The sequence below is a fragment of the Protopterus annectens genome, chromosome 11.part0, assembly GCF_019279795.1.
Source record: "Protopterus annectens isolate FY-2018-M chromosome 11.part0, PAN1.0, whole genome shotgun sequence".
In the NCBI taxonomy this organism is placed as follows: Eukaryota; Metazoa; Chordata; order Ceratodontiformes; family Protopteridae; genus Protopterus; species Protopterus annectens.
The window spans coordinates 759,064,263-759,078,211 of record NC_056745.1 but is presented as its reverse complement, the minus strand read 5'-3'; the positions used below and the strand labels follow the sequence as shown (position 1 = coordinate 759,078,211).

At 38.5% G+C, this 13,949-nt stretch overlaps 1 protein-coding gene across 2 annotated transcripts in view; it reads left to right on the top strand.

The window, feature by feature from the left end:
- FAR2 (fatty acyl-CoA reductase 2) overlaps positions 1-13,949 on the top strand; it is a 1,505,975-nt gene that overhangs the window by 178,561 nt on the left and 1,313,465 nt on the right. Inside the window, exon 2 of one of the 2 annotated variants that reach the window (XM_044088201.1) lies at positions 3,426-3,487. The exons of the other annotated variant lie outside the window; for it this stretch is intronic. Within the exon in view, the coding sequence (XP_043944136.1) occupies positions 3,477-3,487 (11 nt within the window). The 5' untranslated portion in view covers positions 3,426-3,476. The remainder of the gene's footprint in view (positions 1-3,425; positions 3,488-13,949) is intronic. 2 annotated transcript variants of the gene reach the window in all.

The window sequence follows — 13,949 nt, the reverse complement described above, 5'->3', positions numbered from 1 at the left end:
TCCCACTCTTCACTCAGAAATACCATGTCTCACTGTGATAACTACATTGTTCTTACTCTCTGAGTTAGCATCATGTAAACTGGATCTTGGTCTAGAAGTTCAAGATCTACTACATGTCTCCTGTAATATTTTTGAATTTGTATTAGTTTAGTCTCCTTTTCCTTTGAGAGATATTTGTTGGTTACATATCTCCTGTTCAGGCCTTCTGTAGATATCATCTGTTAAGAACATTTTTTCATTGATCCACCCATCAAGTTATAGTTGGGACTGTTTTAGAGGAAGATAAAGATTACATATGAAAATTAAGTAGTTACTCTGGCAATATGTGTGTGTGTGTGTGTATATATATGTGTATATATATATATATATATATATATATATATATATATATGTGCGTATATGTATATATATATATATATATATATATATATATATATATATATATACACTTTACATGGTTGACTTTTCAGAAAGTAGACTTTCATACAGCCGATATGATTGACTTTCGAAAAGCTGACCATGTAAAATAAACAGAAAACACACAGCAAACACTTACCTTTCAACTGTTATCAGGAAGGCAAGCCCCACTGCGCCCCCCACATCCCCAGTAACTTAAATATACCAACTCCAAGAATCCCCCATGCACCCCACATGTGGGAAAATGTGCCCCCACACCCCCTGCTACTTAAATATATCAAGTCCGAGATTGCACTTCACTATACTAAGTGCAATCTCAGAGTTGATATATTTAAGTAGCAGGGTGTGTGAGGGTATAGGGGGCTTGTCCACCTGCTCATACTTGGAGAAGAGTAATACGGTTTGTCTTTTATTTGTTTCTGTATGTACTTGTGTTGGAGTATAGTAAGTGTTGGTATCCTGTGTGTTTTCAGTATTATGACATTCAGTATTTTGAACTTTCAAGATTTTGGTCTCAGGATTTTGTAGCGCTCCCATCTATATACATACACACGCACACATATATATGTATGTATATATATATATATATATATATATATATATATATATATATATATATATATATGTGTGTATATATATATATATATATATATGTGTGTGTATATATATGTATATATATGTGTATATATGTATATGTATGTATATATATGTATACACACACACACACACATATATCTGTAACATATATATATATATATATATATATATATATATATATATATATATATTTAGATATACATGTGCATATGTGTTTGTGTGTGTGTGTATATATGATTTACTGTCAAAAGCCTGAAATGCACTTTGTCGAACATCAAGGGATGGAAAGTACAGTTTCAAATATGCACAATGCCAAACCTAAATACAACAAATCCATGATAACAAATGTAAAGCATGCTTCATTAGTATGAATTTGCCATTGTAAATGAAGATCGTGGTACAGTGAGGACCAGGGAATTTACCCGTTTCCTCACTGTAGCACAGTCTCAAAGTTGGTATATCTAATTTGCAGGGGGTGTGGAGGGTCTTGCCCCCCCCTGCAAAAAGTAAACGCTAACATGGACCATCTATCTAACACCAACACTAATATATATATATATATATATATATATATATCTATATATCTATATATCTATATATATCGATATCGATAGATATAGATCTATAGATAGATATAGATATAGATATAGATATAGATATACTATAGATATAGATATAGATATACTATAGATATAGATATAGATATACTATAGAGATAGATATAGATATACTATAGAGATAGATATAGATCTAGATATACTATAGAGATAGATCTAGATATACTATAGAGATAGATCTAGATCTAGATATACTATAGAGATAAATCTAGATCTAGATATACTATAGAGATAAATCTAGATCTAGATATACTATAGAGATAAATCTAGATCTAGATATACTATAGAGATAAATCTAGATATACTATAGAGATAAATCTAGATCTAGATATACTATAGAGATAGATCTAGATCTAGATATACTATAGAGATAGATCTAGATCTAGATATACTATAGAGATAGAGCTAGATCTAGATATACTATAGAGATAGAGCTAGATCTAGATATACTATAGAGATAGAGCTAGATCTAGATATACTATAGAAATAGAGCTAGATCTAGATATACTATAGATATATATAGATATCTATATTTGTTCCATAGAGAAGGAACATGTGCACTCGAATGCTCATAAAATTCAGTACACATACTTGTGTGTGCAGACTTGTTGTGACTGTCACTACACAGATAGAAACTTGTGCAGTCAGATGTTTATGAAATACATTGCATATGTATTTATTTTATGTAAAGCCAGGGTATGACTTTTACTGCACAGACAGAAGCATGCCTACTTGAAAGTTCTTAAAGTGTCTATAACAGTAATAGTGTACAGCCTACATGGCCACGAGGCTTCTCAATGTAGCCGCTGGTGTGCGGCATTGTCATCTACTCCTGTGTTAGCTAACCTGTCTAGTAGAAAAAGTAAAAATATTTACTTACATAATATGTTTCTGTAGCAGTTTTACTAAGGGCATTTGCTGTATTTTCTTATTAATAAGACTTTACCAAAGTTAAGTGCAACTATTACAAAGAAAAATATTGAACTCTTTCCTTTCTAGAGCTCCAGAATGTAAACCTGACTTAATAGTGCTTCTAAAAAAGTATTACCTCAAAGTTGTGTTGTTTTACTCAATTCAAATATGATTAAATTCATCTACATTTATTTAATTGCATTGACCGAAATCTTGAGTCTTACATTGAGCATCCAGTGGTTATGTACTGAGTGCCCCAAACTATAATGAATATTGTTGTTAAATTAATGTTACTGTTACCTGAATAGTTCATTTTAACCTTATTCAGAATTCATAGGCAGAAAAATAAGATTATTTTACTCCATGTGCATTGACAAAACAACATCCATAGTCGAACATAATATTGTTGCAATTTAAATTTATTTGATCTGTGGATGACATTTTCTGTTTATATAATGATACCTTTGTTCATGATCGTAGCTGAAAGGGATCCTGGACCAACCCACCTTCCTAGTCAACCAGGAAACAACTAAGTAATAAAAATTTCTTTGTTCCATCCTTAATGAAATACATTTTATATGTATGTGTGCATGTGTATGTGCATGTGTATATAGATCTCAAATGTGGCATTGCAGTCACTATAACTGATAAACCAAACCTTTGCTATAGCAATATCCATAGATATCCAAATATTTAAATTGTTTGCAGAATGTCTGTTTTTTATTTTAGATTTTCTGTTTTAGTGAACTCCATTTTTCATGTTTTTGGAGACCGAGACAGGTTTTTCTGAGTCCTGAAAGCATTGCTTTTAGTTTCTTGTAGTTAAGAATGAAATCCATTTTGTTCAGCTGGAAGTAATGTTATTTCCTTTTTGAATTATAGTGGGTGAAGAATTTGACTTGTAAATTACCATACTATTGGTATACAAAATAAATGGTATACAGGTAAGGGACTTTTTTTATATTTTATTCTGTTTCAAATGCTTTATATAAAGCATATGAGTCCTTGTACTGAAATGCTGTGTAATTGCATAGATTTCTGTCATCTAGTGTTTTCACAGGAGAGAAGTTTAAGATAGGCTGACTGATTAGTGAAAGATGTGACATTGTGTATGGGAAGCAGGCGTCTGTCGGTAGTGCAGATAACATGTCTTCTGTGCAGCTGGTTCTGTGTATAGACAGAATTTCTGAATCTTACCCACTATTTAAGTGGTTCTGCAATGAAATCCCAGTTCTTGAAGTCATCATTCCAAAGGAGTGGAAAAAATGCATGGAAAACAAAAGGGTGAAAAAGTATTCTTTTTTTTCTTGATTTTTGAAGGAAAGAAAGCCATACTGCAGCTCCGATGTAGGGGACAAGCCACCCACAAACCCTGAACTTGTATGTACTAACTCTGTGATTGCACTGACTTGAAGGGAGAAATCTCCCTAAAAGTGAATTATTGCTGGCGCACAATTAGAAATCACACTGGTAATGATTTTGTATGGAAAAAAGCATTCTGCATTATGCCATTGGCCTTTTTTTTTCTGCATGCTACTGACGCTCGAGTAATTTCACCTCCGGCGTGGGTAGGGAAACCTGTTTAAGTATCTGTCTCTAAATCCCTCCTATGACAAATCAGTGTGTCTTACTTGTAGACAGAGTATCAGATGTGGGTGAAGTTCTTCATGCTATTTTTTAGTGTGCTGCTGTAACATACAATAACAGTAGTCATCTTTCTAAGAGTTTCACCTTCTGATGTACCCATAATTGAGACTCTTTCCCTCAATTTTTCAGTGAAATGAACAATAATTTCTGAAAACTGCATTGGTACCTTTCCACATATCCTTAAGCAGAGATTACATTCACATAATGCTAATAACAGCAGGATGTGCAAAGGCGCCACCAAAAAGTTTTTTTTTTTTTTTTTTTTAACTTGGATTCCCCAGTATGCTTCCTTATGTGCGGTGTAAGCATGGAACAAATGGTATGCTGTTTTGGAATGCTTTAACAAATCCTACCCCTACATCTATGTGCATTATTTTTCTGAAAAACAGGCAGTGTTTTGCTTTCAAAGTTCCAAATAGTGCGGAACTACAGGAACTAATAAAATGGTGCATTTATCTGAACTGTCAACCATGTACTTTGCCACATATGTTGAATATTTCCTTCTACTGTGTCAAGTATAGGAAAGTTCTTTACTTTGTTAATCCTAGGAGCTGGACCTCAATGCAGTGACAAAAGTATAGGTGAATGTCGAGTTGAATGTATTATGCAGGGAAATTACCTTTTTGTGAGCAGAGAGGATTAATACTCCAAGCCGTTAATGAGCTGATTCGTGTAACCAAAGGGGTCTATATTAGATCACAGAGCGCTTAAAAAAGTGAACAATGATTAATCGACCCTCTGTAAGCGAAAGTTTACAATTTTGAACCGTCAGAACAGCGATTTTTTTTTTTTTTTTTTTCTCCCCCTAGGGAGAAAAAAATTGCTGTTCCAACAAAAAAAAAACACATACTTTTAAACATTACATTAAATTTCCCAGGGAAAGAATTTGCTTAAAAGCCGCTTCAATATTTTGCCGATGTTCTTCATCTCACATTGCTGCAGTCCTTACATATGGGTAGTCCGCTGTCCTCGGTCGGCCCGAATACCGAAGTATTAGGCTGACGTCGGTCATGGGCGCTCAGATCTGACATCAGAGCGTCAGGGTATAAAAGCGCATGACCGACGTCATATCCTCAGTCTTTTTTGCCGCATGGTCCGATGCAGAAGCAGCATTGCAAGTGCCGTTCGGCGTTCTGAAATTTTCGTATTCTGAGTTTCAGACCGAAACCAAGTTGGGCTAAGTACCCTGTTGGGGAATATTTTTGTTTTTTCTTGCCTCAGTTAATTCCGGATGTCAGAAAAAGTGAATAATTGTATTTCTTGTGGGAAACAGATACCGCATAGGGATTATCACTCTCTTTGCATTCCTTGTTTGGGACCGGACCACGACGTAGTCGGGTGTCGGTTTTGTGCTAGGTTTAATAAGCGCACTATTAAGAGAAGGTTAGATTGTGCTAGGTTAGTCTTTGGTAAGCGGTGTAATTATAATATGCCGTTGGATCCTCCGCCCGCTTCCACGAAGAAGCGCAAAGACAAATCCTTGCAACCTAGACAGGTTGATTCGTCCTTTTCGGACGCCGGTCCTGCAGAAACTACAGTGGAGCAGGTGGAGCCGGCTGAAGTTTCTGTTGAGTCTCAGGGGGAAACTTTGATTTTGCAGGATGTGGCCTCACAGGAGTCAGGTCAAGCTGAAGGGGCCTCTCAGGTTACTGTTCTCCCTTCTATGCCTAAGGTGGTTAGGCCTTCTGCTACTATTTCTAAGGCTTCTTCTAAGGGCAGGTCTGTTTTGCCTTCCTCTGGTGTCCCTCCAGGTACTTCAGGGTCTGTGCCTAAAAAGCACATGCTTAAAATGGCAGAAGATTTGATTACTTTAATTAGAGGTTCTATGCCCCCTCCTGATAAGAGGCCCAGGGTGGAGCCAGAGTTGGAAAGTTTGGATCAGGCCTCAGATGACTCGGACTCTTCTGCTGAAGATATTCAAGATTTTCCCCCTTATTCGGATTCTGATGCAGAGGATTCCACTCCTTCTGCTTCTCCTCCAGAGGATTTTTCATTTTCAGAAACTCTGCATTCCATGAGGGAGCATTTTAAGTGGGAAGGACAGGATTTCTCTGATTCACGAAAGAGGCTTAGGGAATTCTTGTTTTTACCACAGCATAGACCCTTGGCTATACCTCCTGTTTTGGAGGTTGTTCAAGATGTTTTCTCGGAGGCTTCCCTTAATCCAGATTCTTTGCCTCCTGCGCCAGTTAAACCGGACAGGTATTACAGGGTGCCTGAGGCTCATAAATATCTGTATAAGAGTCCTAGGGCGGACCCAGAAACTATTAGTCAGGGGCCTAAGGGTGTTAGAGCTTCTGTTGTAAAGAATCCGGTTCCTCTAGATAAGGAAGCTAGAGCTTTGGATCGATGGGGTAAGAAGGTGTATACCTCTTCTACTTTAGCAATGAGGGCTTTAAATTGCCAGTTTCATATGTTGAAATATCAGAATTTCCTCCTCTCAGCTGAAATCTAAAGTGGATGCTTTGACAGAGGGCATAGAGTGTAAAGAATTGCAAGATTTAGTACATGTCTCTGAACAGGTGGGTAAGCATTCTTTGCAGTGTGGTTTTGATGCTGTACAGGCCTCTTCTAGGGTGGCTGCCACTGGGTCAGTTCTTCGTAGGCACGCCTGGCTTAAGAATCAGAATTTGTCCGAGCATGTTAAAACTAGAATTCTGGATGCCCCTTTACAGTCTGAAGTTTTGTTTGGTCCTCCTGTGGAGTCGGTATTGAAGAAAATGGAAGACAAGGCTAAGTCCATGCAGACTGTTAAAGATTTTTTGCAGGTGCAACCTCCAAAGTTTAGTAGAAATTGGCCTACTAAGGGGTGGACCTACCCTTCTTCTGATTCTCAGTCTAGGGGTAGATCTAGACGTGGCAGGGGCAGAGCTCACAGTACATTCAGGCCTAGAACTTGGAGTTCACCTGCACAATCTGCAGGTGTGGGCAGGGGCCAGTCCTTTCGTAAACCGGCCCAATGACCTGCATTTTCAGCTGCCAGATTCTTCTTCCCTGGCAGCTCCTTTGGGAGGAAAGTTAGCACTCTTCAAGCAAAACTGGCTTTTAGTCACCCAGGACAAATGGGTATTGGACATTATAAACCGAGGCTACAAGTTTTATTTCCATACATTGCCTCCTTTCAAAGGCATGCCAGACGTTCCTCCTCAGCAAAGGATAGAGGCTCACAAGCAGATTTCTTTACTTCTTCAAATAGGAGGTATACAGCCAGTTCCTCTGTCAGAAGTGGGACTAGGATTTTATTCTCGCCTGTTTCTAGTACCAAAGAAAGGGAACACGTGGAGACCAATTTTGGATTTATCTATCCTCAACACTTATCTGGACATTCCAAAGTTCAAAATGCTGACGTTACAACAGCTTTTACCTCTGTTGGGAAAAGATCACTGGATGGTAACTCTGGATCTCAAAGAGGCTTATCTTCATGTTCCTATCAGGCCCAGTTGCAGGAGGTACCTGCGTTTCGGGCTGGAAATTTACATTATCAGTTCTCTGCATTGCCCTTTGGCTTATCTACTGCCCAGAGTGTTCACAAAGGTTCTGGCTCCAGTGATAGCCTTTTTCAGGTTAAGAGGAATACAGATTTATCCTTATTTGGACGATTGCCTGATTATTGCACAACACAAAAACGAACTTCTGCATCATCTACAGTATGTGATGGTAGTGTTAAGATGCCTAGGGTATTCTGTGAACGAAACAAAGTCCAGTCTAGTACCCTCTCAGGACATGTGCTTTCTGGGTGTGAGACTGAATACAGCTTCCCAGATGGCCTTTTGACCCCGGACAAACAAAGAAGCCTTTCTCTTTATTTCCATCAAATGTCTCTACAGTCCAGGCTGACTGCAAGGACAGTCCTTCAAGCCTTGGGGTTCATGGCATCTTGTATTCTGGTGCGTCCCAATGCCAAACTGCATATGAGGAAGCTTCAATGGTATCTCAAAAATGTATGGACACAACACTGCCAGGATCTAGACACTGTCATTCAGATAATACCTTGCATTCAGAAAGAATTTTTGTGGTGGGCTCAGGAATGTCACCTAAACAAGGGACTCTCTGTGACCCGACCAGAGGCGAGTCAGATTCTAACGACAGATGCCTCGGACAAGGCTTGGGGAGCACACCTCAATGGAAAATGGGTGCAAGACACGTGGCCTGCCAGACTTCAACATTTGCATATCAACTTGAAGGAGATGTTAGCAGTCCAATTTGCATTGATGGCTTTCAAGGATTTACTTCACCCAGGACAGGTGTTGATTCAAACAGACAACACTACTGTCATGTGGTACATCAACAAGCAAGGGGAACCCATTCTACCCTCTTTGCAGGCAAGCGATGATTTTGTGGGAGACTGCTCTCAGTTTACACCTCAATCTTCAGGCAAGGTTTCTACCAGGAGCACAGAACTCCTTAGCGGATGTGTTGAGCAGACAAATTGTGGATCCTCACGAGTGGAAACTGGATCCTCATGTGTTTCAAAAGTTGACAGTGTCATGGGGGACTCCAGACATAGATCTGTTCGCTTCTCCACTAAATTACCAGTTGCCAAAGTTTTGCACAAAAATGTTTCATCCCACAGCTTGGAAGGTGGATGCTCTATCATTCAGTTGGAGCAATCTTCATGTCTATGCCTTTCCACCTCTGCCTCTCATTCCCAAGGTACTCCTGAAGGCCAGAAAAGACAAGCCATCCATGATTCTGATAGTGCCAGATTGGCCTCGACAGCACTGGTACCCACTACTGAGGAGTTTGGTACGGGAGCCTCCATGGCCTCTGCCTTTGATTCTGCATCTTTTGTCTCAGGAGGGCAATCACTTCCTCAATGTCAAGATTCAGTCTCTGCATCTCACAGCCTGGCATATTCTGTTTTAGATCCTGGAGGGTCTCAGCTTCCACAACAAGTTTTGAATGTTATTTTGGAGGCCAGAAGGCCTAGTACAAGGAAAGTTTACGCTGATAAATGGAGGAGATTTTTTCTTTGGAGCAAAGCGAAGGACTTTGATGTTTCCAAGCCTGATTTAAGTGTTTCTCTTCAATATCTTACTGAGTTATTGGACAAGGGTTTGTCTTTCTCCTCTATAAAGGTTCATGCTGCAGCCATTTCTGCTCACTATGACTGTGACCCTCCTTTATTTTCCCATCCTTTGTTTAAGCAATTTCTTAGAGGGGCAAAGAACATAAGACCCCCACGTAGAGCTCCTACTCCTGCTTGGGATCTCAATTTTGTTTTGGAAAAGCTTACTCTACAACCTTTGAGCCTGCAGCTACTGCCGAGTTAAAGTATTTATCATGGAAGACTGCTTTTTTTGTTGGCCATTACCTCTGCAAGAAGGGTTTCTGAATTACAGGCCCTTATGGCAGTGGAACCTTTCCTGATTTTTCATAAGGATAGGGTATCTTTGCGTACTAATCCTTCCTTTATGCCTAAAGTGGTTTCTAGTGTGGCCTTGAACCAAACTATTCATTTGCCTACTTTTTATGCAAACCCCCAAAATAAAGGGGAGAAGATTTTGCATACTTTGGATATTCACAGGCAGTTACGTTATTATTTGAGCAGAACCAAGGGGTTCAGGCAGTCTCAGCAGTTGTTTGTTTCTTTTGCGTTGGGTTCTCAGGGAAAACCTGTTTCAAAACAAACTATTTCTAAATGGATTGGGTTTTGTATTTCTTTCTGTTATTCCCATCATGGTAAGGAGATTCCGCTGGAATCAGACCTCATTCCACTAGAGCTACTGCCACTTCTACTGCCTTTCTAAGGGGTAGCTACAAAGATATTTTGGAAGCAGCCACTTGGAGTTCAGTACATACTTTTTCCAAGCATTACCACCTTCCTCTTTATTCTAAGTCTAGGGCTGGATTTGCCACTGCAATATTACAGGGCATTTTAGCAGCCCCTAATGCTTTATGATTTTGCCATCCTCCCTTTACCTCTGCTTTGGGATTCTACCCATATGTAAGGACTGCAGCAATGTGAGATGAAGAACATAGTACAGTTTTGTACCTACCATAAATGTAGATGTTCAAGATCCACATTGCTGCAGTCCAATACCCTCCCTCCTTCCCTCTGTAGTTTGGCATGGTTATATGGTTTGGGTGATGGTTGTTGTTGGGCATGTTTTTGGGAGGTATCCTGTTTTTGGGCTGTGGCCTTTCTTTTTAGGGCCTTCTGACATCTGGGGCAAGAAAAGACTGAGGATATGACGTCGGTCATGCGCTTTTATACCCTGACGCTCTGCTGTCAGATCTGAGCGCCCATGACCGACGTCAGCCTAATACTTTGGTATTCGGGCCGACCGAGGACAGCGCACTACCCATATGTAAGGACTGCAGCAATGTGGATCTTCGAACATCTACATTTATGGTAGGTACAAAACTGTACTTTTCTGGCTTTTGAGTTCAACCAAGACACATTCGAAAGAATGTGTCTTCGGTCTTCTTCTATTTCTGTTTGCCTACTGTAGACAGATTGGACACTCTAAACTGACCATAGGTGTGAGTGTGCGTGCACGTATGTGAGGCACAGAAGTACAGCTTTGGCAGGGCTAGCCACCCAGCAGTATGAACCTAGGCTGTAGATTGCCACTGTTAAAAAGCAACACTCTGACTCCATGTGTAAAAAATGTGAAAAAGGGAAAAGGGCTGTGGATGGATGGCTCCGAGAAAGTCACTTAACCAGTCAGTGCTCCTGTGTGTGTGTGTGTGTGTGTGTGTGTGTGTGTGTGTGTGTGTGTGTGTGCATATATATATATATATACATGTATATGTGTTTATTATCATTTATGCCATCCTACAATATGCATGTTAACGTTTGTGCGAACCATATGGGCGAAATATGGGAAAAATGAATGTGAAAAATGTTGAACGTGGAAGTGCTGAATGTTCAAATTCAACACAATTCGAACAGTCACCACACTTCTACAACTCTGTGTGCTGAGCAACCCACAGTAAATACAGTTTTTGAAGGGGAGCAAGCCCCTCTGTACCCCACCCATGTGGGGGCTGCACCCCCACACCCCCTGCTACTTATATATACAAACTCTGAGATCGCACTACAGTAAGGGAAAGGGTACATTTCCTGATCCCCGCTATGGTATGATCTGCATTAAAATGTAGAAAGCTGTAATGCATTCGCTGTTGTGCATTTCTACATTTCTGTGTTCATTCATTCAATACTATCGAATGGAGTGTTTTAGACTGCCATGAATCGAGCAAAGTCTGATTGCCCATTTGATAGTAAACCTATAATATATATATATATATATATATATATATATATATATATATATATATATATATATATATATATATATATATATATATATACTGGTGTACCTAAGAGAGCTTAGCCTAACCTTTCTCTTTTAAACTTACGCACACAAATACAGGCTGTTCTGTGTTTCATAACAGTAGAAGCCACCTGTTGTAACATCTGTTCAAAAAGCTGATACTGGGGCAATACTTGCGGAGTCCATTTGTATGGATGTAAAAGAAATGCAAAGTACACAGGATGGATGAAATTCTTTTTATTTCTCCGCTGTCTTTGCATTGATCTAGATTACAAGCACATTCTCTAGTATGCTAAAACATGAAAAAAAAGATGCTAACCTTTTTAAAAAGGGGATTGTAAAATGATTCCCATGGTTTGATTAGGACTCATACTGAGCTCCTTTTTTGCTTGATCAAAAAAAAAGCAACCACTTTTTATTTGTACAGTCAGAAATATTTATTTATCTGCCTCTAAGTGAATCAAGAGGTAACAATAAATTCTCAGAAGATTTGTATAAAAAATAGGTATGAAATGCTAGAAAAAAGTGTCCTAAGTCAAAAGGCACTGCTAGTGAAAATGAATAGAAGAAATCAGAGTAGGCTGTGAAAAAATGTTGATCTTATGCAAGCATGGCAAATTCTTACTTTAGAGGACATGATGCAATACCTTTTTAATAAATGAACATGCAACAAGCAAAAATCTTAACATGTCAAATGAATTGCAGGTAGCAATATGATGAACTGACTGACGAGTTATCTGAGTTTTTATAAATTTATATATATATATATATATATATATATATATATATATATGTGTGTGTGTGTGTGTATGTGTGTGCATGGATTTGTATCATTTCACTGACACCCATTTCACTGAGACCAAATCGCCTAAAGTTAATTTCACCTAAAACTCATTTCACTGACAAGTAGTACTCTAAGGCAAGTCAGTTATATATTTTTTTTTCCCCACTGTAGTGCAATCCTGGTGTTAATATATATTGTTAGGGCTGCCGTGGGCAGAGCCCCCCACTTAATTTGGTTTTCTGTTGTCTGGTTTTGTTTGATATTATTTGGTAAAACCAAACTAGGTCGGGGGCTGTGCCCCCCCCCGCAACTATATATACTAACACCAGGATTGCACTACAGTGGGGAAAAATACATGTACCTTTGACTTGCCTTAGCGTACTACTTGTCAGTGAAATGAGTTTTAGGTGAAATTAACTTTAGGTGATTTGGTCTCCGTGAAATGGGTGTCAGTGACATGGTCTTTCAGTGAAGTGATATGAATCCATATATATATATAATTTATTTATTATACTAACTGCAAAAGTTATGTATCTGCATTTCCTTTGCTGAACATTTAATCATAAATTTACTTAACGGCGACATTTTTATCTCATTTTTATTTATCAGACCTGACTACATAAACAGCTACAATGTCCCTTTGCCAACCAACAGGCCAGTTTTATGGTCTCTGTTTATTGTCCAGGGTTAACTCTCCTACTTCCAAAGTCAGCCTGGCTAATCTACTGAATGCACGTTCAGTGCTTCTTGTCCATGTTCCTCACTGTCATCCCCTGAATGTGTCCAATATCTATAGTCCAGGATCACCACCATCCATCCACCTTATCAAATTCAGTTTCAGGTTATGTTTTCCAAACTCATCACCATCACATAGTCTAAATTCTAAATTTCCTGAATTCATGTTTAGTGCTCATCCTCTAAAGAATGCCACACTGGTTAGTATATGTGCCTTCCTAGTTTCAATATTAGAGGTTGTTCCTGATCTTCAAAGAGTATATTTGTAGTTTTGTGTTCTCTATCTGCCCGCTTGGGTTTCTGTTGTGAATATATTGCTTTTCTTCTACATCCCAAAGACCATCTATTTGACTAGCTGCTATAAGTGGTGTGTGTATCTTTATTTATTATTGCCAATGCTGCCTGGGTGATAATTAAATAGGATTCACAGAATCATTCCACTGGCCCATATAGTATATGATTAACAGCATTAAACTTTGTGGAGAAGTTAAGTCTAGTAAAGCTCTTGAGGATAGTAATGCTTTCTTTCCATGGTAAAGGCAAATATGTTGATTAATCACAAATGGATCGTTTGTGTGTATTGGTAATGCACATTTGATACCGTAAATGTGCCTATTTGTTAATTAGCTTCTGTGAATGAGATCCAGCATTTTAATACCAATGTACACAGTGCAATTTTTTTTTTTTTTTTTTTTTTTTTTGGGGGAAAGGAGACCTGTAACTGATTCACAAGTATGAGGCATTCAAAATATGTTACATCAGTCATAAAGCTGTACAAATGAAAATCTGTATGTTGTAAAGCTACATATAAAATTTCTGAATACTCGTTTTGTAAACAAATGAATTGGAGCCACATAACATCATCCTAACATAGTATAATTTATATTTTAAACAGTGGCTGTTCTGCAATAGGAATAAAAATACATGTAATCTGAGATGCCTTGAGATTTTCTTACCCTG